The sequence below is a fragment of the Centruroides vittatus genome, unplaced genomic scaffold (assembly GCF_030686945.1).
Source record: "Centruroides vittatus isolate TY-2023 unplaced genomic scaffold, ASM3068694v2 contig_301, whole genome shotgun sequence".
Classification (NCBI taxonomy): Eukaryota; Metazoa; Arthropoda; class Arachnida; order Scorpiones; family Buthidae; genus Centruroides; species Centruroides vittatus.
Genome location: NW_027121927.1, coordinates 106978 through 134718, shown reverse-complemented (window position 1 = coordinate 134718; position 27741 = coordinate 106978). Strand labels below are relative to the sequence as shown.

The window sequence follows — 27741 nt, the reverse complement described above, 5'->3', positions numbered from 1 at the left end:
CAACGAATATCGCCTATTTCTGAACTGTTCCCATCATCAAACTGTCCGCACGACCCTACTACCGAAAACAAACTCTCATAGTTGGAACGTTTCAACAGGAATGTATTTATCTCAAAGCGCGATCCAATGTGCGCTCTCTCTCTCTCTCTCTCTCGGCGTGGCGACTCATGTCAAGATTCTGTTTTCTCGCTAACAGTGGCGTGCCGTCATTGGAAGCGGTGGAAGCGCCGCTTCCACCTTCCAATGACCTTCCCTTGTATTTTCTAAAATATAAATTTTCATATTTTAACGTACTTTGAATTAATTAAAATTAATATTTTATTATAACTGCATTATGTGTCTTTCACAAATTTCTATACTACATGTGAAAAAAACGATAAGATTGCTATTATATATTCAAATAATTCAGTGGTGGAAGGAATGTCGAAACCGGATCAGCTTCCAAGCAGCCAGATTATAGACATTGACGCATGCGCTTTACAGAGTATCAACTTCACCCGGTTTAGCTTGGTGGAAACTTCACACGTATAGCGCTTTCAATTTTATATCCCGGACCGGTTCTGGGTTGTTAGCCGCCTGCATGCTAGATATTCGGTCGCCCTCGCCCGATTATGTGAATCATGAGTAGACTAGATTTATAACTTAACCTAACCGATAGGAGTTTACTGGCATGTTTTTATGATAGTTCTGATATATTTATTCTGCTCTCCCATCTTATATTACTTACGGATTTCAATGTTAAACCAGTGATATTACGATTTAGTATGTCCCATCTGTAAGCGGATGCAGAAAAAACGTGTACAATTCTTGTATACATGTAATGTTAAAAAATTAACTGTTACTTTGGTAGCATTCATTTACAACCAAATTTAATGAATGAGACGTACAAGGTACAAAAAAAAAAAACTCTAGAAATTATTTTACTTAAACTTACGATTTATATATCCGTTGTCATAAAAATTTGTCATTCCATTGTTTTCCCAAGACTACAGATATTCAGAGTACAAAGTAACTGGTTTCGACTTATTTCTACTTAAGAAGTAATTAAATAATTAAGAGATTAGGGAATGGGGAAATAAATAAAACCTTGCCGAAAGAGCCAGAATTTTACTTAAACAAAAGCTTAACCGAACCAATCACTCAGCCGAGTACAGTGGGGACTGATTTCTTCGTAATATTAGGTAATAAAGACAGAAATTTTTCCAGTTCAATGAGAGTGACTAAAAAGTTGTAAATTTTGGAAATTTTCGTGGACACTGGTCCTAAAACGAATTAGTTAGAAAACAAATGACGGACAATCTATTAAGTTTAACATATTTAGATTTTTACAGCTATGGTGAGAAACGTTTAAAATTTACAACAAGCCCTGTCGCGTCCTTTGAGATATACTAGTGATGCGACAAAAGAGGCATTTGACATTGACCGGTATCGGCACCCTCGGGATTTGGCACGCACACACTACACACCTACCTGGACCGTCTCCGATTCCATCCATTAGCTACTCGTATCGAGCTATTTGACTAAGTGGATTGTTTTAAGATTTAAAAAGTAAAGAATATTTTATGTTATTTTTATGTACGTACGTTTCTTTACAAAGCTATATTTAATTATAATTTTCTTTAAAAGTATATTAATACAATCGAACAATATATTGTACCAGGTATGTATATCCACCGCACATTTTATTTCACGGAGTAAGTTTTTATAATTTATTTTTAATTTTAGCCCTTATATCGTGGCTAGCGATTCAGAATGTAATTGTGATATTAAAAATACATTTAGAGAAGTCTACAGTTTTTACTGGCTTATCGAACAAATGAATACGAATGGACCCTAGACCAGTGATTCTTAACAGGGGGCCGCGGCCCCTGGGGGTCCATAAGAAGTTTGCCGGGGGCCGCCAAATTATGCAAAATTTCCTTCAGAATATAATAAAAAGAAAATTGATGTATAACCGAATATCGTATTGAAAAGTGAAATAAGAAAGATAAAGTTTTCCTATTTAGTTTATTTATTTTTTATTTCTTCCTACATACAACTTTGTTAGTACAGAAGAAATAAATGCAAATATGCTACTTACACCGCAGTATTTACTTCTTTTATTCCAAAGCAATTCTAAGAAACTATTAATGCTTGGAATTTTAAAAATAATTAGGAAAAATAGTAGGCTTAGTAGTAGGCTTTGAAAATTTAAATATTTTTGCAAAAGATATGCAAAATCCTTACGACAAGTGGGCGTTTTAGTTTTAGTTTAGTTTTAGCATCGACATTGGATCGATTTATCGACATGTTTCTTATTTTATTTTCTGTTAAAAATTAATGAGTTTTCATGTTTAATTGTGAAGTTTGAATGTTATTTAAATAGATAATGAAATAATAAAGTTATGATTTACATTTATTATATAAAAAATAAAGCAATAATAAAAAATCAATTTATTATATATAATTTAACAAATATAAATTATTATTAAAAAAATGGGGGTCACAAAAAACTTATGAAATATTTGGTGGGCCGCGAGTATAAAAAGGTTAAGAACCACTGCCCTAGACCATCGCTGACGCGCAATTAACTGATTGCCCCTGGAAGTCGGCTTCTTACAGAAACAGCTTCTCTGTCATCAAATGTCACGGCACGCCACTGCTCGCTAAGGAGGGAATGTATATCTGAATGAATTGTTTTGTTTAACTTGTTTCCGAGAGCTTTCCTTCCTGGTCGAACGATCAAGGTGTCAAAAAGAAGCCCTCTTAGTACCCACAGGGCAGAAAGAGTTAATTAAACTAAATAAATAAAACTTATGAAAATTAATAAAAAGAAACTGTATCGTATCAATTTCATGTAGTTTAAAATGTAAGAAAACACTGGTTTGATTAAGGTAAGATCACAACAATTAGCGAATACACTGTAGTCAAACCCCGTTATTACGTTATCGGTTTATGCGAAGTAAATTTACGGTTTCTCGGGCGAGGGATGATAAGCATTTCGATTTTAACGAATTCGGTTAATACAAATTTCGTTAATTCAAAATGCCAATTTTTAAGTTCCGTCGAATTCGTTTCAACGGATTTGACTCATATACTTTAAGACTAAATGAAATACGTGCGTAAAGAATCACCGACGAGTTTTTCGGCTTATAGAACACTATCCATTAACAATCGTTCTGGTTAACCTCGGTTTTGTTATCACAAGTTATTCTGAAATGTACCAAACATACTACAGTCGACAACGATGTTAAAAATGAAGCATTGGAGTATATTATTCATGAGTAAGGAACTAAGACGAAGATAACATTAGGCCTAGGTGTGTTTTTTGTTTTTTTTTCTAGTGAGGAAGAGGGTGCATATCCAGACGAACCACCTCAGAAATTCTGGGGAACCCGGAATATCAATAATTCATCTAAACTTTATGTAATTTCATTGATGGGGTTTTTGTAGACTGCAATTTGTAAAAGTTGCAGACCTATAAATTCCCATTGGCGTCCGTCCGTCTGACTATCTTCTAATATTTGTTTTTCTTTACTCTCGAGAACGGAGTGAGATAGATGATAGTCCAAACCAGATAAGGAAAGCTTAGCGGCAGGAGACCTCGATTAACTATATACGAACTTCCGATTTGGAGCAGAAGTCACGTTATTTAAATTCAAAAGTTTTCTCCTGAACGTAGTTAGATAAGATGATAGGCATGATTCTATTAGTTAATAGGAAAAGTATGATGTACAGGGCAAGACAATACTAAAATTGAGATCATTGTGACGAAAAAATTGCAGCCCGGCATTTGTGATGATGTCACAATAAATAATTGCTCGTTTTCTGTATTGTTTTTGAAAGTGTTTCTAAATTTTTGAAGCATTTTTATATTATAAAACTTTTCCAGATTTTGAATACATGTAAAACTAAGTAAACTATAATTAATAATAAAACATTGTAATATATAACTAAATTTACAATATTTATTAGAAAACCTTACGACGGTACAAAATAAAATTATGATTGTTATATATATGTTATGTCTACAGGACGGTTGTTTCTATAAGGTTTATATAAAGAATATATTATCTTTAATAGAAATGAATATTTTCCAAGTTTCCCATTTAATACGAGTCGTGTAATTTAAGAACGATTATACTTAATTAAAATACTTAATAATTCTCTTTAGTAAATCACAAGTAAATAAAATAAATTCGTTTTCATAAATCACAAGTAATTTACTTGTGATTTATGAAAACGAATAAGAAAACCTTTCCCGAGTTTATTTGGAGTACCGAAGCACACAATACTGTAATAGGAATGGAACATTTGTCCGAGCATTGTGATATTACACTTGCAAAAGAAACTTTGAAGAAAAAAAAGGGCTTTCGTGTTCCAAAATTTCTACTTTTTACACAAAACTCATTATTGGGATGCAATTTGAAAAAATTGTAGACCTATAAATTCCCACTGTCGTCTTTCCGACTGTCTGTCTTTCCTTACTCTCGAGAACGGAGTTAAATAGATGAAAAACGAAACAAGATATAAAAACGTTAGGGACAGGAGGCCCCGAAATATGAACTTCCGATGCGCATCGAAAGTCACTTATTGAAATTCAAAACTTCCCCTGAAAGCAGTTAAAAATTACCGGCGCGACTCCATTGCTAACGGAAAAGTATGATGTACAGTACAGGGGCAAAACACTACAGTATTAATTTGAGGTGGTGAGCATATATTTTAAATTAAATAAATTAAATATACGATTAAAAATTGCAGCCCGACATTGTGACGATGTCACAATAAATTGCTCGTTTATGAATAAATTAATATTTTATAAAATATTTACTATGACCTTGAATGCACGGACAGAAATTATCCCTGACGCATAAAACTTTTGTTTTAATTAATGACTGCACATGCTAGGTACTTTCAAAAAACCAAAATAAATTTTGAGTAAAATTTTATATGATTTCATGTAAGGTAGAGTTGTATACTCTACGTTTACATGTGGCGGAAAAATTGGCAAATTAGTTTCCTTTATCTTCCTATCGGCGGCGCCATATTCTACGAGGTAAATGCACTCCGCGTTTTTATCTCGCCAAATGTTCGTAAAAAAAAACGAGATTAATAATATAAAACTAGCGTCAGAGGGCGGCAACGTCGTTCGTCCGAGAGACGAAGATTGGCGTGGAAGAGTTAGACCGTTGGCTTCGGATTAATATTAACAGTCCTTTTTTTTCTATGGCATTCGTTTATTCTCGTGATTTAAATAATTAATCGACTAACGTTTTATACAAGTAGCGTCCGAGAATTAAGAAATGGAAGCCTTAATACCGGTTATTAATAAATTGCAAGACGTATTCAACACCATCGGTACAGACTCCATTCAGTTACCACAAATTGTGGTGGTCGGTGCGCAAGTAAGTACTCTAGCCAATCATTTAAATATTAGACGCTTTTAATTATCTTTTTATGAAAAATATTTAACTTTACGGAATTTCTAAGTAACTTGCCGAAAATTCGTACAATCGGTTAATCGTTAAATGAGGCGAACAAATATGATGAAATTGTATAAATATTTGCCCGGTAATTTGTTAGATCTTGCCGGAAAAAATAACTTTCGAATTAGAGCGAAAGCCCGAAGTTCTTGGAAACAAAAAAAGGAAATAAACTTATTTTGGTCTATGGTTAAGGCGTAAATAATAAAATTGAAATTATTTCTTGGGTGATGGAAGTTGCAAAATTATATCTCTTGAAATGATTTCCTTGATAATAGACGGATGAGAAATCTTAAATGCCAAAAACCTTCAGAGGAACTTTAGCATTTTGAGGATGATTTTTCGGCTTCTTTTATTACAAAGGTAATACCATAGGTATCTGTTGCCTTAGGATTTGTAAGGCCATAAGCCGGTGATGGTGAATCTTTTATCTGTATGATTTTGCAGTACTGGTATCGTTTAGAAAGTATTCGGTTTTTTATAAATTATAAAACATTTTTGATGGATTTCAAACTTTGTTCATGCAATGTGAAAGCGGGGTCCTGATGCTATTGTGAAAAGTTGTAGTTATGAACCTCAGAAAAATTATTGTGAAATAAACAAAAGATTGCTCGAAATTGCAAAAACTCCAAAATATTTCAAAAATTTGAAAAAAAAATTTTTCTGACCACAAGAAAGACAAATAAAATATAAAATGTTAATAAAATCACATTAAATCACTTTGTATTGAAACATTAGGCACAGTCATCTATTGCAAATAACTGAAAGTAGTTTTATTTCAAAACCAATTGATCTGTAGATAAAAAATTAGTGGTTTCAATGTGAAACCACTTTGCCTCAAAGGGTTAAACAAAATTTGTTTGTTATAGTGAAATTATTTTCTTTTCACTTACATAGTTTTTTGTTATTTTTGCAATATAGAATAAAGTAAAATTTGTAAGCATTTTAAAATTTTTTAATTATTCAAAATACTTAATTTGAGTAATTAAAAAATAACAAAATAATGCTTATAAATTGAGCCACGATTTGGAGTTAATAAATTTTGAATTCGATTTTGACTCGCCTACTAAAAAAGGTTTGTCATCACTGCCCTAGTCACAACTTTTTGGGACCAATTAAGATTGATGAAGGAAGAGGCTAAATTTATTTAGATCTACAATGATTTGAACAGTTTTAATGTAGAAACAGACATGAAAACCCATAATAATGAAAGTAATAAAAATGCATACAATAGTTTTACCAGAGTCAATGGATTATGTGGTCATTGACTACGAGTGGAAAAGTAGTGGATTGGTTGCTAGGGATGTTTCAAACATTTGGGATTTGCTACAATGTGAAAATAGTCTAATACATTTTATTTTTCATTTAATCATTTGTTTTTTAGTCATTTAGTCATTAGTATTTAATTGTTAAGGCCAGGGCCGGATTATCTAATAGACAAATTAGACAAATGTCTAGGGCCCGTAATTCGGAGGGGCCCGGCTTCAGTGCAGAAGTTTTCTGTTTTAAAATGAGTTAAAAATTATTAAGAAATTCGATAGGACAGAAAAGGCTGTATTTAACAATCTTACTAAGCTTCGCTCAACCAGCCATTGCCTTAAAAAAAAGGTCAACAGCCACACGTGCGTCAGAAGTAATGTGCGCCACGAGATCTCTCGCACCATCTAGAAATATTCCTAGGGCCGCCTCTCGTGGTAGTACTAATGTATGGTTATGATTTATTTTCTAAATCTAAACTTATACGTCGTGACATCGCATATTCGATATAGCGTTCAAGTTGCTCGAGTGCGAAGATATTACAATTCAATAGTGTTTTATAAAGTGGTTTAAAGGGTGACTTGGGGTGACATCATGATATCCGCACTGGGTGTCACCCATGCTAGCTATGCTAATGTCACATTATATAAGATTTGTTTAGAAGCAACTTATTTAAACGGGGCCCAATTTAAATTTTGTCTAGGGCTCGCTAGAGGCTTAATCCGGCGCTGGTTAAGGCATTTACTTATTTAGTCATTAGCAAACATGCCAATGTGCTTTGTTCCGAGGTGCAATTCCAGATACTGTAGTCAAAAAGACAATAAAAGGCACTTTTTAAGGATGCCATAAAATCATTTGGAATGCTGGAGAAGATTCATTCCATGTGAAGATAAGAAATTAAACACAAAGGCTTGTGTATATGACAAATATTTTGGAGAAGAATTCTTAAAATCATTCAGTTACATAATTGATGGGCACTGACTCCAGATTTTTTTTCATCTAAATTCCCCGCTTGTCCATTCTGTCTAAGTTTAGTCCTAGATGGCACCTTTTTCACTTTTAATTTAGTCACTGCTAGCCATAGACAAGAAATACTTCCCCTCAACAAATAATATAGCATCCATTTAAAAATACAAATATTAAAAAAAATTTCATAATAAAACATAAAAAAATTGGTACAAATACAACAGATGAAAATTTACTAAAGGTAAAATAAGGTAAAAAGAAATTATACTAAAATACTATAGTAACATACAATTATATTTAAAAATTAAAAATAGTCTAAAAATACACAGAACTAAATATTATTAAAAATATACTGATAAATTGCTAAAATAAGAAAAACAGTGTAAAAAGTATATTATATTAAATAAAACTAGGACCTTGCACAACTTTGTCGTATCACTATAAAGTTGAGGTGGAGTCGAAAAGAAAGAAGAGATCCTTACACTTGTTAGACACAGAAAAGGTGATCCTTGTACCTGATGGTTGCAGACAGGTGATCTATGCACTTGCCACCACGAAAGAGGTGTCTTTTGCGTCCGCTGGTCACAGGAGAGGCAATCCTTGCTTGTACCCTGCTGGCCAAGGTAGAGGTAGTCCTTGTACTGGCTGGTACATAGAGATGATCCAAGAAAAAAGCAATTGATGTCAATACACAGCAGTGGCGATGTGGATAAAAACACTGAACACTGGTAGTTGGTTGTGACTTTGCGCCTGGTCAACTTGGAGTTTTCCAGGTTTTATTCATGTTAGTAACACCTAAATAGGGGGCCAGTTTCCCATAAAAGACCTCCTGAGGTATTCCCCTTCAGCATATTGTTCACATGTCGCGTTGCCATATACAAATGAAACCAAAACTGAAAGCAATCGATGCTAATTGCTTTATTCTTGTATTCTGTTCATTTTTTGCCTCTATTTTCTGTTAGGTGCATGCAATGCTGTTTTTTTATTTGACCCCTAAATTTTATTAGGCATGCTCAAGGAGCCTGGACATTGTCACTTTGACCCCACTTTATATTAATAATGAAATAATGGATCCCTATTTTTTACATTTACATTTATTTCATTTCTAGATTCTTCATCGCAATCAATAGAAAATGGCAGTTTTATCAAAATTGGCCCAACAAATTTTGAGAATGAACTCAATTCTTTAAGCCACATAGAGGACAAGTTAGCAATGTTGGGACATTACTTTGTCACGTACACTTGTGAAATGACCTTATATCTCGAAAATGAACTCGTGAACTCCCATTTTTTATTACATTTTTGGATTCCTCATCACAATTAATGGAAAATGGCAAGGTTTAATCAAAATCTATTGAACAGATTTTGAAAATGAACACAAATCTGTAAACCACATAGAAGCTTTCTTTGTTAATGCTCTGCCTCAATTATATACTCTTTTTTACAAATACACTTATAATTTTCAAAATTTATATATAAAAAATATTCAATATTGCTTATGTTATCAATAACTCTATTAAAACAAAACTAATGAGAAATGTTTTACAGGATATTAAAAAAATTGAAGTAGAAAATGAAGCAATAAGGATTAAAAGTTACTGCACTTCTTAGTTTATTTTTCCATTTTGTCTTTTGTATTCTTGAAACTATTTTCATACTGCATAGTTTATTTCATTCACTTGCCAAAAATAAAAATATTGAAACAGAACATTTTTGGTAATTATTTCTGTTGTCAACAATATACAAAAATCAATTTACTATATTATTTAATATGGTATTACATTATAGTAAATAAATAAATTAGTAGCTGTCTTACTTTGCTCTTTATAGTATGTTGTGATTTTTATAATTTTAGTTTGTGTTGTTAATGACTGTTATTGAAATGAGTTTATTTCCAACAGAGTATGGAAGACAGATTTTTGTTATAAGTTTTTTGATGGTTTTAGTAACTTAAAGATTAACTAGTGAAGAACTATACATGGTAACCATTGATGTTAATTAATTGATTATAAAATGTTAAAAAAAATTAAATAACAAACTTATGAATCTAGACTAACCAATATTTTTTTATTTTATATTTGAATAAAATATAAATTTAATGTAGAATAAGTTTTGTATAATTTTTCATTGCAGCAGTCTGAAATTTGAGTATTTGGTACTACTTATAAAAAAAAATGTTTATTCTTTAATATAACATTAATATATACTACAAAAATTATATGTATATTTAAATTATTACATACATACAAATTATGATGATTCATTTTTTTTTTATCATTCATCTTAAAGTATGACTGACTGATATACTGTATTTGCTCACATATAAGACAAGGTTTTTATTCATTTTTCACTGCTTCAAATTCCTAGGTCATCCTATACGTGTGAGCGAAAGATTCTTAGCGTTTTTGCAAATAATTTTTGTGAACCATGTATCTGCATTTTTTGCTGGATGCTTACCCTCTTATATTTAAAAACATAAGTATTTTATCTGGGTTGTTTGAATAGTTCTTATGTATTGTCAGAAGTAAAGATGAATAGCAATAGGGAAAACAAAGCTTTTGAATTGAATTCCAAAATCACACAACAGTTGGATATGAGTTTTATCCATTCCCACATGAAAACAGATGATTATTTGGAAATTTAGAATTTGGAGAAAAACTCTTGAGTCTAATTGACGGAGAGTGGATTCGAGTGGCAAAAAAAAAGGTTCCCGATTGTCCAGCTTTACAGGAACAAATTATGTTGTCGATTTTATAAGATTTTTCCGTGAAGTTTAAAATGCCAGTATTTTTTGCCGGACAATGTGTGCATTTATGTTCATTTGATATTTTACTTGGGATTAAACGAAAATAAAATTAGAATCTATATATATAATCGAGACGAGTTGATAATAATAATTAATAATCAGCGCAGAGCCCAAAACGGTTAGGAGTTGAAAGTTGAAATTTGGTACACAGTTAGGGTACGTCACAAAAACGCACACTAAGAAGGGATTTTTCGAAATTCTTCCCCATGGGGGAGAGGGACAGGATTAAAGCTTCTATATACATTATCGAGATGTGCCTAAACGGTTAGGAGTTGAAAGTTGAAATTTGGTATGCAGTTAGGGTATGTCATGAGAACGCACACTAAGAAGGGATTTTTCGAAAGTCCTCCCCACGGGGGAGAGGGACAGGATTAAGTCTTAACACTTTCATCAACAATGGAAGTGTTAAGTAACAACAAAAGTGTGAAGTAACAACAAAAGTGTGAAGTAACAATGGAAGTGTCAACAATGGAAGTGTTACGTAACAATGGAAATGTTAAGAACCCAAACGATTGAGTTGAAAGCTGAAATTTGGTACATAGTTACGGTACGTCACAAAAACGCACACTAAGAAGGGATTTTTCGAAATTTTTCCCCACGGGGAGAGGGACAGGATTAAGGCTTAACACTTCCATTGTTGCTGGAAGTGTTAAGTATCAATGGAGAACAAGAGAAAGCGACGTGCAAGATTTACGGGTGCTGGGAAAAAAAAAAAGGAAGAGAGTAATATGTTAGAACATATTCGATTTTCAAATTTAAACAGATTACGTTCGGTTTTTTCTCGACTTTTCTTCTTTACAACATTCAATGAAAATCGAACGATATAATCAGAATACGTCGTGAAAATCGAACAATATTACAATATTCGATTTTCAAATTCGACCTTTCTTTAGAAATATTTAGTTTGTTGATGAAATTACTCTTTTTCTTCTGTGACTATAACGTAATAATCTTAATCTTCTCTATCATTACTTTTGCCCGAGCAACGCCGGGCCTATCTGCTAGTTGTATTAATAAATCCAATTTTATTTATTTTGATCTTTAAAGTCACACCTCATCCTACATGTGAGGTCATCTTATATTCGACTAAATACGGTATAATGAATTTATGTGCACAGTCATGCTCTCTAATATTTATTATAACATATATCATAAAACCTGTGTTTCAAAATGTTTCATACTTTTTGGAGATATTCTGAAGTAATTGCTACTATAAATATTCATTGCACTAGAAGGTTAATAATTCTTTAAATTAAAACTTTGCTGTTAACTGAATGTTGATTGATTGAGTGATTGATATATAAAGGTTTTGGAATAGGTGGTATTGATTTATTACATGTTTAAACCACTATTTGTAAATACTTGATAATGTATTATACTTAGTTTAATCTATAATTCATTCTTAGCATCATATTTTGTGAGTTTTGATTCTGTTGTTTATAAAAATTTTTTTTTTTTTTTTTAATATGTTAACTGTGTTTTTTTGCTATTAAAGAAATTCCTATTTCATACTGATTTTAAATAAGTCAGGTATAAAATCTTGAAAAAATTATTTGCATTATCTGATTGATGTATTTTTGTAAATTAAATGTATACATTTGGGGCAAATAAATATCAAAAATTTCTGTGGATATAATTAAAACTGAACTCTAATAATGAGAAAGAAGTTTATAAATATATTTATTTTGATCAATAACAAAAGAAATTTATTAAAGAATTAATTATATTAGTATTCATGCTGAATATTGTATTTTTTCCCCCCTTCACTATATTATTGAAAAAACAAGTCTTATCAATATTGATATCTAGTTTTTTGCTGAATGCAAAATTTGATTCTAGGAACAGTATAGACACAACCAACAATCGGCTGAATGATTGGGCTAGAATTTGGCTAATTAAATGATTAATATAAAGCAATTTGTCACTAGAGAGATATTATATTAATCATTTAATTAGCCAAATTCTAGCCCAATCATTCGGGCGATTGTTGGTTGTGTCTATATATACTCATCAAGCTTTAAGATGTCTATTATATATACAGTGGTGCCTCGTATAACGTACGCTTCAAATAACGGACGCTGCGGACAACAGGCATTCTGTTTGGCCGTTACGTGACTCGAGCAACGGACTGGCTGCGAACAACGGACTTTCCAGCATAATTGATGACTGCTCCATGGGTGCGTTCTTTAATAGCGGTCGCTCTGCGTCTCTGCTACTACGGGAGTGTGCTGCTGTTTGTAGGCATTTAGAAACGACGGTGAAAGAAAGAAAGATGGCGGCGCCCGCACTATCGATAGTATTGTGATGGAGGAATCTATAATTCTAAACTATGAGCTTTAAAAGGCAAAAGAAGGGTCCCAATTGTAAAATTTAACCATAAAATGGATTATTTGTTGAAAGAGCATTCAAAATAGCCTCGAAAAAAAGATTCGTAAAGACACTTACATCACCGCGTGCACTAACTCGCGCTTTCACAATTTCTAAAATTCTCATTCATAAAACCACATAATGGACCCGGAAACAAAACTATCTGAGCCACGGAGGACGCCGTGTTGCTTTCCACCGTAAACTACTGCTACGAGCGACCGTTTTTGCCGTTCGACGGCGCGCACTCCCACTGGAATTTAGGAACGCGTTCCGCAGGAATTTTTAAACGGATGTCGCTCACGCAGAGTTACGCGGATGAATAAAAGAACGCACCCCATGTTCAATTTTAATGATACAGTACGGTTATTTTATGCTGCGGAATGAATTAATGTTTTAACATGTATTTCTATGGAAAAATGCGTTTCGTACAATGGACGTGCACCTGGAACAGATTAAGTACGTTATACAAGGCACCACTGTAATGGGTACAATTTCTGAAAATTGTAAAATGTATTGATATTATAGTAAGTTATGCTAGACAGAGATTCCAATTAAAATTACATTAGGTTTAAATTAATAAGTCTTCTTTAATCATGAAAGTCATAATTCATGAAGATCAAAAACAAATAAAAAAAAATAATGCAAATTTGTTTTGGATATTTTGGGACACTACCCAGTTAATTGAGACATTGATTGCTAGATAGGAAGCTTGTGATATGTAAACCATTAGTGGTATTCATGATGTGCAGCTAAATTAGTTTTTACGGAATTTTTAAAAACAAAAATGTATTGCTTTTCTTGATTGTTGTTTTACTAATACAGGTTCTATAGCAAAAGCCATTGGCTTAACAGAAAGTAATGTAAGAGTAATGTTTGCCAATTGTTGAAATCCAACAACTAAAGGAATAGTTATGTAACTTACAGAAATGATGTAAAAATAATTCTCCTAAAAGACAATATAAACAGGTGAAATGAGAATGGTGATGATTGTGGTTGACAATAGACAAGTTTTTCATACTTTTATATATCAAGCATCAGATTTAAATATTTCGGATGTTCTATTTAAATGTCTCATATCTTATAGCAGGGGTCACCAAACTACAGCCCGTGGGCCAGATCCAGCCCATGAGGTCAATTCATCCAACCTCCCACCACACTGTGCCACAAATGAATTAAAATATAATTATTTACCGTATTTACTCGGATATAAGATGATCTCACATATAAGACGAGGTGTGACTTTAGAGATCAAATTGAAGTAAATTAGATTTGTTAATGCAATTCTAATTTTATTTTGTTTAATCACAAATAAAATATTATCAAATGCACGTATTAACCAAACAACCATGTTTGCCTTAATATGTGATGAATGGAAGACAAAACTAAAACATTATAATGCACATGACAGAAAAAGTTTATTTTTAATGATTCAGAATATGCTTATATTCATTAAAAATAACAATTTAACTAATATAAAATAACTACATTTATAATTATTGCTAAGTGACCTGTATTTCATTAATGTTTTTATAAATAACTAGAAACTATTTTCTGCGAATGAATGAAATGCAATTCAGTTTTTAATTAATGGACATAGGATTAAACCAATAAACAAAGGAAAGTGTGTCTTAATTTGTTTACAGTAGGTGCCAACTTACACTAAATAGACTGTAGACCTATAATGACAGCATGAAGTATACACTGTTCACAGAAATTATTTCAAAAACGCAAAGAATCCTTTGCTCGCGCATATAGGATGACCTAGGTTTTCGAAACAGTAAAAAAATGAATAAAAACCTTGTCTTATATGCAAGTAAATACGGTATATGGAAATATCATAGATTGTAGATGGACTTACTATGTAGAAAAAATTAAAGTGTAAGTAAAAATGTCAAAATTGGTCCAATCTGATTTTTGCATTTGACAGTAATATAATTTTTAGGAAATCAGTGAAATGAAAAATTTGGCGACTTTTTGAGACTTTGGATATCAGAGCACTTTTTGTGTAAGTACTTGCAATGAAGTTTCTAAGAAAAGCAATTATGAGCTTACTGCAGCAATCATGTTTGTGTATTGGTAAATAAATAGCGAGGTTGCAGCCAAAGTTTTCAACATGAACGTTAGACGTTCAGCACTGCCTTCCTGTAAGCCTAGAAGTACGACAATGGTGTTTGGAATGTTGGGCATGATCCCACTGATGGTCCAAATGCCATTGTCAAACTTCTAGGCTTACAGGAAGGTGGCACTGAACGTTCACGTTTTTGTGTTGAAAACTTTGGCTAATATGTTGGTTTTCATTATTTTTTGTACAATATTGAACCGGTTATGTGGCCTGCATGTTCAACACTGATTTACATCAGTGGTTTCCAAAGTGGGCACTATCACTCGCTGGGGTGGTGGTAAATCTAGGGGAACAAAATGAAGCAAGTGGGTGGCAGGGAGCACTGGAGGCAAGGTACTAAAAGTGACCATAGGCAAGGATTGGGGTCACTGACAACCTTTCCCTTTTCTCTGTTAAAACAGGTAAGATGAAACATTGCATTTAATGGTTTCCAGATATGGAGAACAATGTATAGTAAGGATGCAAATTGTACGGTTTGTAGAAAAGTTTTTCTAAAAATATTTCCAAGTCTTTCTCACACAAAGGAAAATAGATTGGGGCATTGGGTATAACTTCATTGAGCCAAGGAGGCAGTGGATCGAAAAAGTTTGGAAATTATTGATTATTCATTGCTTCCTATCATGTAAATGTAAATTTCTTGTATTGTTTGCACATATCAAAATGATTAATGGAGACTTGGTTATTGGAACAGATACAATAATGCTTTAAAGCATTATTGTATCTGTTCCAATAACCAAAGCTTGGAATGAACAATTTTCTAGAAGTCTGATAAACTAATAAGAATGCATGGATGGTTTTTTAAAATTTTAAGAAATTTTAGTGATTTTGGAATGTGGAACTACTGTAGAAGCAAAGTTCTATTGCTTCTTGTCAATTGTGTGACATATTCACATTTAGGCTGTTTAAAAATATCTAGCTAGAACTTGTTTCTCAATGCCATATCCTTTGTGCATTCAATAGATGTGGGAATCCAGAAAAAGAATTTATTGTGCTGTGTAAAATTGGTAAACAATCCTCAAAGCAATTGAAAAAAGAATGCTTGATATATATAAAATTTAAATATTTTTCCTAATTTGTAACAATTGTTTGAAAATTTTTTAAATGTTTTTATTTTTGTTCAAAAATAGTAGTTTTTTTATTTTATATACATGTATTTTTTTTGTTATACATAAACTTCATCTAATTAATGCATCCACTTATTTGGTTTTTTAGTGCTTATATTTTGCAGGTAATTGGAATTCATTGTAATTAGTAAATATTTTAAACTTAATGTGATATTCAAAAGAAGAAGAAAAATAATACATACATGCAATATATAAAGTATAAAGTAAATGGTGGCTAAAAATACCACCAAAAAAATATTTTGAAAATTTCCATACCTATTTCTGTTAGTTGTAATTATTATTGCTTTAATCATATTATTTTCATTTAATAAATAAATAGCTCATTATTTTATTTATAATAATAAATTTAAATAATTAAACAAATTAGCGAAATCTAGACATCAAACATTTATTACCATTTTTTTGAAACCCAGTATAGATTTTTAAAACAATTTTTTGAGATTTTTAGAGTCTGTTTTAGATCAAGATAGATCTAAAATGATTTCTTATATTTAATTTAAATGATTATAAACATTTTTTAAAGCAAAGTAAATTCATCTTTTTATCTCGAATAAAAGAACTTAAACATTTAGAAAAATGATTGTGCTTAATAAAAACAGTTTTATTGATTTAGAAGTTGGAATTTAATATCATTTTTTAAATATCTTTGGGCTTCATCGTCAGATTATAAATAACTTCTAAAACTAGAACATCTTGATAATTATAGTATCAGAACAAGAAACAAAACTATTTGATTTTACAAATATCCAATTAAGTTTCAAACTAAATACTGAAAACTAAATTATAAATTTGAATAGCTTTGTTCTGATGACAATAAAATTATAGTATGTTTAGTTCTTGTTATATAATAGGTATTTTCTGAAAATTATCACATAAATTAAGATATGCAAAATAAATGATATCAACATTTATGAAGTTCATTATAAAATGATATAGCCTGAAGATAGTAATTTAAAGCAAAAATGTTTGTCAATGTTGAAATTTTCTGGTTTTAAAGATGGTGATGATTGATAGTGTAATATTTACCAGTTGTGATTATGGCGTTAATGATAAGAGCCATTTAACATATATTTTAATATAGAGTACACGAGAAAATTACTATACTTATAATCAGTGCTATTTTTAACTGGAATGCAGCAGTATGCCATATCAGCAGATAGCATAAAAAATATTGATAGTTGGTACTTAGTACTGGCATACTACCATTAAAAAACCGGGTATACTTGAATTAAATTACTAAAAAACCTAATAGCACTTATTACCTTTACTCTACTTGATAACAGTTTTGCCCATGTTGATTGGGCAGCATCAGGCAAAATAATCCCCCAGCTGCTGAAACAACGGGGGATTGCCATAGACATGTGAAGAGAAGAGGTGATGCAAGGAGAGAGAGGAGGCAGGATAGTAAGATTTATAGTTTAAAGAAAGACTTCAACAATGTAAAATTAAAACCACATTTTTAGTGGTTTTAATTTTATTATTGGCAGTTCTTCAGTGTTAGAAAAAATTCTATATGTTCAGATGAGAAGTCTAGTGGAACAATAAAAGTGAGCAGAATGAACTGGGCCACTCTAGCCACAACAAATACCATGGGTTGATTGAAGCTGACATAAAAAAGATATGAAGTGGGGCTCTGTTTCATTGGAGGCTATTTTTCAATGAAACAGAGAGCCCCACTATATTCTTGTCAAGAAACAAGGGGCAGAGAAGTGTTAATGATATTTTGAAAGGAAAAGATAAAAAAAAACATATTTTTGAAAGGAACTATTTAGCAACTGATGTTAAATCCAAAAGAAATAAGTGCAAATGAAGATATACAAAAACTTTGAAAAATACTGTAAAATGCTACAATATAAATGTGGGTTCACAATCAAAAATAATTAGTAGTATTAAATACTTTTTATTTATTTATTATTACAGTATTTTTAGTCACCACTTTATGTACTGTATGTATTTATTATTTTTTCTTCTGTTTTAGAAAAAGGGTACGGCTTGTAATTTTTCAATATCTGGATAAGATATTGGCTAATAGATTTAAGTATTAATATCTTTTATAATACATGCTCTTAAGACAATGAATTTTTTATCATATTTATTTAGTGAATTAAATCATTTACTATATTATATTAATATGAAATTGACATTTCATCAAAAATTATCTAGAAACTTAAAATGAGATTAAGAACATTTGGATTGGCGTATAGAACATTTAATCTACTCTGAGCATTTATTATAAGATTAATAACAATATTCACTGTAGTCTGTCCAATGAAATTTAAGTTTTTTTATCTTACATTTGTCCAGCAGTTAGTATCATTGATAGTTAACTTGTCATCATGATTCTAATGTTTGAGACCAACAGACAAGTAGTAGTTTATCATATTTTTAGTAGCTAAATCAAAATTTTAGTTTTGTAATGACATTTCTATGAATTGAATTTTGATGATTAAAATAATTGTATACATAAATATGATAGCCCTAGCTGAATTGTGCAATTTGTTTAATCTTATTATTCTTTAATAACAGCATTATTTCATACTATTTTGCTAAATAAATCAGACTGAAAATGAAATCATTACCATTTTAATTTATTCCTTCATTTTTACTTTCTGGCTGTTATCTATAACAGAGGTCCCGTTTTCTTTGCTGATGCCATTAAATTGTCATTAAGTATTTGTTTGTAATATACTGCTTTCATGCGATCCTGAATTTGAACAATATTGCCCATTTCGAACCCCAAAAAATACCACCAAACCATTATGTAAGGCAAGTGTTTTATTGTTCCCACAGTTTTATTTTTATCGAATGCTTGATTTTTCTTTCTCCAAACAAATTTCCTTCTTTTAGCATGCTGCAACTCTTATTTTAATTCATCACTACAAATAACACACTTCCAAAACTCTAGGGGCTTGTCCACAAATTTTTTGGCAAAAGCTACTGTTTTCTTCTGATTCACTGTTGAAATCATTGGTTTTCTACGAGCCACTTTTCCATGGAAACTTTTTTATTTATTCTTCTCTTAATAGTTGAAACACTGGCTTCAAGTTTAAGCTCTTCTTTTATTTCTTTAGCTGTTATAAAAGAGTTTTTTGATGGTATCATGGAAAATCATGGCATTTTCTCTTGATGTTGTGGCTTTAGGGCAGTGTTCCTGTGGTAAATTTCTCACTGTATTGTTTTTTAAATATTTGACCACTATTTTTCTGACTCCTTCTCGTGATATTTGATGCTTTTTGCAATAATGGAGTATTGCCATTTTTTCCGCTCATGTACAATCTGCACTCTTTCTTCTTTAACATATTTTCTTATTGATACTAAAAAACTGTATAATTGACAACTCTGGAATTAAATTTTGTGTTACAACCAGTTTAAACATAATTTCTTACTGTATTTACAACGTTTTCTTTGTTGTCAACTTTCAATTGATACCACAATATTTTACTTGTCGCTCTTCAATTGTTTATTGGTGAAACAAACTATTGTTTTACGCTAATTAACAAGGCTATAGCAATATGCAGAGTAGTTAACAGATCAGAAATGCATTTTTTTTCCTTAAAATGTTAAAGAAAAACAATTTTTTCAGTTGTCAACTTTGAAATGATCTTGACTGTAACATAAATCATGCTTAACACTTCTACTATCCTTAATCAGTATCCTATATATTTCTGAAGGAGTATATGGGATATACCGATTTAAGGATAATAGTTATGCATGATGTGATTATCCATTTTTAAATATTCTTTCTGCTTGTTAAGGAAATCAAAGTTTTTTTTTTAAACTTTTAACTTAGAAATGTTTTTGGCTCATTTGAGCCAACCTCAGCTTCAATGCCATGTAGACTGTGTAAATAAAAACTTATTCTTCAAAGGTGTTTCATGCATTTTTAAATTAATTTTACAATCTTTGGAAGCATCTTTTACTTTTTACATTGATTTTTTTTTTTTTTCATTTTCTGAAATGAAAGAATGTCCTGGAAGAAATATGAAATTAACTCTATCAATTTTTTGCATGATATTTTCTTTTCTTTACTGGAAGAATTTAGAAGATATTTAAATTTTATAAATTCAGAAGTGATTGTGAGACTGCAAATTTTAAATTTTTTATCCAGAAATATATAATAAAGATAGCTTTTGTTTGTAAATAACCTTTATTTATCTGTATCTCAATATCATAAAAGTATGTGACTATAGTGTATGCAATATTAATCACAAATATAAGTAATATATCTTTGGCTTAATGAAATATATGTCCATTTAACTTTCCTGAATACACACCCTTGTCTTTATCTATTTTAATGTGTTTTCCACTACATTAAATATACAAAAAAAATTTGTATTTATAGTTGGAAGTGGTAAAATGGGATATATTTTACTTCTAAATATTTTGTAAGTTCTACAAAATATTTACTTGTAAAAGTTTAGCGTTAAATTAATATATCTTCCTCATACACACCGGGGTGTATAATATATAACTAGAACTCACTTGTGCCTGTGACCGGTGTGAAATTAATTAATTCAAGTTAACGAACGTTTTCTGGACGCCTTCCGTGTCCTTCTTCAGGTTAAACTGCTGGATTCTATTATTTTTAAAAAACTCCGTTCCGATCTTTTAAGAACGAATTCGAATGATGATAGTTCGAAAGCGCGATGACTATTGCACATGCGCTATATCTGTCGTGCTCCGTGTCGTACTGTAATCGTATTCGTTTTTAAACTTTGTATTCTTTTTTATCTTTGGGTCACATGACTTCATGTGTCATCGGACCCAAATAAATCTTCATGCATCCTCTTGTAATAAAGTTTGCCAAGCAAGCGAAAGAGCTATCTCTTTGCGTGAATTAATGCATGTTGTTTTAGTTTGCGCTTTATGTATCTCTATCGCTTCCAGCCATTTAAGGTGTTCCATCTGAGTTGTTTTGGTTATTAGCGTGGCCCTGCGAAGTCCACATTAATGCCCGTTCAGAAGCGTACACTGCGAGTGACGTGGTAGCTCTGTTGTATCTTATATCTGCCTTGTGCTCTTTAACCCTGACTTCCATAGTTTAATAGGGATCTGATCTACATAGGATCAACGAAACGTTCTATGGAAGTCAGGGTTAAAGCAGCACAAGCAGATATAAGATACACAGAGCTACCACGTCACTCGCAGTGTAGCTTCTGACCGAGGCATTAATGTGGACTTCGCAGGGCCACGGCTAATAACTCAAACATATCAGATGGAACACCTTAAATGGCTGGAAGCGATAGAGATACATAAAGCGCAAACTAAAACAACATGCATTAATTCACGCAAAAGAGATAGCTCTTTCGCTTGCTTGGCAAACTTTATTACAAGAGGATGCATGAAGATTTATTTGGGTCCGATGACACATGAAGTCATGTGACCCAAAGATAAAAAAGAATACAAAGTTTAAAAAACAATACGATACAGTACGACACGGAGCACGACAGATATAGCGCATGTGCAATGGTCATCGCGCTTTCGAACTATCATCATTCGAATTTGTTCTTAAAAGATCGGAATGGAGTTTTTTAAAAATAATAGAATCCAACAGTTTAACCTGAAGAAGGACACGGAAGGCGTCCAGAAAACGTTCGTTAACTTGAATTAATTAATTTCACACCGGTCACAGGCACAAGTGAGTTCTAGTTATATGTTAAATTAATACAGAACTATATGTAACTATGTAATATTGCAGAACTTCATAAAGAAATTGAAAAATTAATAGTAGGACAGTGTTCACACATGTCCTACTGTTGTCCTACTGTTAATACTAACTGAACTCTGTCTTACTATACAATATTTGACGTGAGTGAGCCAATTTATAATATACTAAAAATTAATAAGTTTAAAAGCATCTATTATTTGCTTGTTTTTTTATATTTTGTTGTTTACATAACTCCTGGGAAAAAGTTCCTAAAATAGATCATTTTTAGCAGAAACAGTACTTTATCAAGTACTGGTTCTGCTAACAATAAAAGACTCAAAATTACTTGATAAAGTAATTTTTATAGTTATAATAACTTCATTTGAATTTGTAACTTTTTCAAATGAACTTTTAGACTGTTTTACAAAAAACTATGGTTTCCTTAACAAGCAGAACTGTGGACTTTAACCGTTTTTACATAATTTTGCAGAGGTGTAGCCTCTAAAGAAAGGTCATCTCTGCAATGAAGAATGGTTGTTCCTGGTGATTAGACATGGTGATAAGTGAAGATATATTTTTAGTATCTGTTATGAAGTTTTTACTTTTATTAAATTTTTTCAAATGATTTTAATGAAATATACTGTTTTTGGATATTTTGGATGTTACTTTCCTCCTCCCAGTTCTCCTGTTTTTTTTTATAATGCTATGAAAACACATGCCTTAATTTTGAATATCTAAAGATAACTGTTTGTTATTATACCACTGTTGTTAAGGTAACATATTTTGTTTTGAACTAGTGTAAAAACTAAATGTCAGAGTAAAGTAAAAGAAAGAAAAGACTGATTGCTTGTTTTTGTTTTTGACCATGCCTACACATGGAAACAATGTACAGTGGAACCTCACTCATCTAGAGTGCTTAACAAGCATAATTCGTTCCAGAGTTTTACTCGTAATGCGAAACACTTGTTAAGTGAAACAATTTTGCCCATAGAAATTAATGTAAAATACGATAATGTGTTCCATGCTAAAAAAATGCTCAAATGTTTTATGTATAATGTTTATTCAAAAAAAATTGTACAATATACACTGTTAAGGAGCGTGAATCATCATCATCATTTCTTCTAGCGCAGAATGAACCATCTTGGAATGAGAATTTGATTTGCAGAAACAAAAAAAAAATCACAGCTAATATGTTTGATAAACACTCCAAACGATATGCTAAATTCTTGGGTTATGTAAAGGCTATAATTAAATATTAGAAATTAATTAATTAGACTAGAGGTAGGTAGTTATGTTTCCATCTTGTATTAAATTTAATAATTATAAATAGTTAATTTTTAATTCAGACATTTCCAAAATTTAATTTGGAATCGGTCATTAAATTTAATGACCCAAGAATTTGGCGTATCATTTGGCGTGTTTATTATATAATGGGCTATGGTTGTTGATATTTAGGCCTATAAGTAATATGTGTGAACACAAGTTTGGAAAAATGTGTGATCTCAAGCGACACTAAGATGCTAGTGGAATGAGTGCTAAACACAGACTGATGGAGCATGCGCATTCGCCCCTCTCCTCATCACTTGTTATGCGAAACATTGGTCGTTAAGCGAGGCAAATTTTTACAATTTGTTTTGCTCGTTATGTGAAATACTTGTTGTGCAAGGTGCTCGTTAAGCAAGGTTCCTCTGTATTTGTATAGCAGATTTTTGATCACATTCAGCTATGGCCAATAGTGTGTCATCACACAGGTGGCCATTCTGTGTATCCAGGCTCTCTATTTCATATTACTGTACAGTACTGCAAACCTCTGACCATAATGCACTATACCCATGAATGTAGCACATTGTGTCAGATCTAGAGTGCTTAACTTAATAATGAAAAACATTTTGACCAGCAGTTCAGATTACAAATTTAACTTGGGACTTTACTAAAATTACAAATAACTTGAGATTCTAGTTTGTTTATTTTAAGGAAAGGAGTTACTTTTGAATTTTGTGAATTTCTAATGAAGTAGTTTGTCTACATAAAGTACTAAATACAAGTCATTACTAACTGTAGGCTTTGAAGAATTGTAATAGTTGAAATTATTTAAAATAGTGTAATGTAGAAAAATATTAGAAACTATTGCATTTCATATTTTCAATTAACATATTTGGTTTTAAACTTTCAAAGTAAATGGACTTAATTAGGACTTGAATAATGATACAAAGAATATCTTGGTTGAATCATAGATGATTTTTTAATTTTTTCCAAATTATGTTTGGAAAACTTGTGTATTTTATAGAAATGGATATTTTCTTTAATTTATTTTTACAAGAAAATATAAATATAGAATGTGTAAAATGAAACTAGATACAGTTTGAAAGCATTAAAATGTTTATATTTTATTTTATTGATTTATCATAGTAAAAAAGTTTTGAATTAAGGCTAAGTTGTAAATTAGTAAAAATTTATAACTTAGCTTTAATTCAAAAAATTTTTTATCCTATGATTTTATACTAGAAATTTTTTAGAAACAGTGTAATAATGTGAATTTAATACTGAATAAAATAATATAATGAATTCAATAAAATCAAAATCATTACTTTATATTAAAAAGAAAATACTTAGTGTCAATGTTGGAAAATGTTGAAACTATTTTTATATGTAATGTAATATCACTGATATCTAAAACATTGATAAAAATGTTTTAATGAATCCCTTATTAGTCATTATCTCCCCTTATTGGCTATATAGAAAATTGTTCTTTTGTTTTTGTCTAAAGTCATTGAGAATTCTTTAGAAAATGTAAAAATTCTTTAATGCATTGCAGATATATTCATGTATCAATGATTTTTTTCAAAACTGTTAAAGAACATGCATCTTGTCTATAGTTCTTTCCTATTCATTTTCTATATTCGATTCATGCCTTTGACATCAAACATCTTTAGAGGATAAATTTCTAGTAAGTATACCCTATCTTGTTAGAAGGAATGCATCACATCTCCTGTCTAATGTGATGCAGTTATGTGGGGTTTTTTTTAACCTTTTACCCTGTTGAATTCCTTTTTCTCAGTCAATATATAGTTCTTGTCACTGTTTGTAGGTTTGTCAGGACAGTTGAGTAGAGTTAGAGATAAAGTTAAAGTAATAAAGAAAGCAGGAGTCTTATAACTTGCTAGGATGACAATTATTGTCACAAGTCATAACCATTAAAGTTCTCTGAAATAGTGTTATATAGATATGGGAGCTCCTGTTCTTGTGAACAATTTGACCATATGTCTAAAATTTAAACTTTGCACAGATTCTGAAGCTCTCTTGCCATTCATGGGGTGATGTTGAAGTTAGTCTTTACCCAATAATAAATAATTAATATGGATTTATTTCTATTGTATGTCGTCAATTTTCATTTTTGCACAAACTCTGATGTTCCATTGCTGCTCATGAAGTGGTATTGAAGTTGGTAATGTTGGAATAATGGTGTTTTTTGCTATTAAAAAGAAATTACTAAGCTAAACTATCACTGTAATTAATCAGGCTAATATTATACTGTAATTAATAATTAGAAACTAAGTAATTTGTTACTAGAGATAGATATTAGGTACCATCTCACCTAAAATTAATAATTATAATAATTTAATAATTTATTAAATAATTTAGAACATTCTGGAAGAAAAGAAGTAGCCTGGAGCAAGACTTGAACCAGCAACCTTTGCTTACCATGCATGTGCTTGTCAGTTACACCATCTGGACCCCAAGCAAGTCTCTGCTTCCAGATGTATTTAAATTTGAGATATAACCATTCATGTCATCGTACTAATAAGCATTTATAATTTACCTCTTTGTGTTTACAATATATACAGTTTCCATTAGCTTTGTTGTACACATGTACTGTACAGCATAATATAGAATCTTGTAATGTAGATCAGTGATTCTCAAAGTGGGGGTCGTGAAAAATATTTGGGGGGTCGCTGAAAAATTGATGCCAGATCAATTTTTTGAAATATTTTATAAATTTACTATGGATTCATGTTTAGAAATAATAGAAATAAAAAATATATAAAATAATTTTTAATTAAATAAATTGCACATATAAATAATAAAAATAATATAAATATTTAAATACGAGCCTAACCCCCTCCCTCCGGGATGTTTTTTGACACATACTTATTCTTCGGGGGTCCTTTGAAATTTTTAAGTGCAGAAGGGGGGGTCGCGGTCCAAAAAGTTTGAGAAACACTGATGTAGATGTCTCTATACAATCACCACAATACTACTGGTATATAATTAAATAAAAATATGCAATTACCAATTAATTGTCATCTAAACAAACGTTTTCTTTCATTTTAAACTGTCATCGTCAGGTTTAAATGTAAATGGAATGTTTGTAAAAGAATATTCCATTTACATTGAAACCTGACAATGATCGTTTAAAACAGAAGAAAACGTTTGTTTAGACGACAATTAATTGCTGGTTTAATGGTAATTGCATATTTTTATTTAGATGTCTCTGTAGAATAAAGAATAGAGATCTCAAGAGACTGAATAATTTCAAGTACAGGTATATATTATATGTAGGGAGTTAAAAAGCAAATTTTTTTGCATAATGGGTATTTTTCTGGATGTTTGGGAAATCCATTATTTGTGATATAATGAATTCTTGGAACAATGATTTTCAGTGGCCTGAGCAATCCATTAAAACAATATTCTACTGTATATTTTCATTAGTTTTCATTCTTAGTTTTAATGGCTCATATGGAAAGTCTTACAAATTTGTTATATATTATTTAATTTTATTAGAGTATTGCAATACTCCTGTACAGTATATCTTTAGGCAATACCCCTTGGTGTTTTCACATCCATTTTGGAAAGCACTGATATATGCCATTGTGAGTCAAAAACCTGAAAATACAGTAATCTCTAAATTTAGTTTTATTTTATTTCTATATTTCTCATATAATTGATTAATTTTCTTTTTATAGAGCACTATGGTTTCCTTCCTTTTAATGGATTTGACATTGTTATTTAGGAAGATATTTTGTGTCTGGAATGCTTTGCCTTACAAAATATCAAATTGAAAACTCTTCTGATGATACATTCAAAACTTCAATTTGGACAGTCTTCAATTGAATGCCAGCATTATTTAAAGTCATATATGCTGAGATTGAACAAAAAATATCAATGATAATTAATATTAAATGTTGTATTAGGAAAGAAACCAATAAATTTTAGCAAATTCTTTACAAATAGCTTGTTTTTATTTGGGTAAAGATAAAATTCAAATGGCATTTAAGTGTACTAAAGTTAAGAGAACAAAATTTATATTAAAAACATGTTAATCAAAAATAAATGCTAATGGATTATTTAGATATTAGTGAATAAATTTATTAAAATTTATATCAGTATTTAATAATTTTTGTATACTTAATTTTTTTTTAATTTGTCCCCATATAATTTTGGTAAATTATTCAAATAATGTTCATAATATACCTTTACCACAAAAGCTTATTAGAAAAATGTTAACCAGAATAGAAAACTATTCACACATTTACTTGTTTGTTTCTGAATATAGCATATTATGAATATTTTTTGATGTACTACTGTTTTTGGAAATATGCCAAATGTTAACAGTAAACTGAATTTAGAATGCTATTTTATATAATTAAATAAATAAAAAAGATCTTAAATAAAAACTAATCTTATAAAAAAAGTTTTAATTAAATCTATATTCTTTAAATAATTACTTAATTTTAGCTAAATGGATTTTTTAAATTAAATAAAATTTTATTAAATTTGTGAATGGAAAACTAAAATAAATAAATTTAAAAATAAGTTCAAAGTTTTCAAATACTAGTATTACATTTATTTTGAATTAAAATAAACATATTAAAAAATTAGTAGTTCAGAAGTGTTATGAAATGCTTATTTCAGTTAAATTTCTCAATTTACAAAATTCATTTATTTTCTATTTTAATAAATTAATCTTAGAAATTCTTACGAAAAAAATT

The 27741-nt window shown here is 30.6% G+C and overlaps 1 protein-coding gene across 1 annotated transcript in view; it reads left to right on the top strand.

Annotated features, from left to right (window-relative positions):
• Nucleotides 1-5141: 5141 nt before the first annotated feature.
• Nucleotides 5142-27741, top strand: part of Drp1 (dynamin related protein 1) — a 70287-nt gene continuing 47687 nt past the window's right edge. The window contains exons 1-2 of the mRNA XM_067267335.1: nucleotides 5142-5160; nucleotides 5266-5384. Of these exons, the coding sequence (XP_067123436.1) occupies nucleotides 5283-5384 (102 nt within the window). The 5' untranslated portion in view covers nucleotides 5142-5160; nucleotides 5266-5282. The remainder of the gene's footprint in view (nucleotides 5161-5265; nucleotides 5385-27741) is intronic.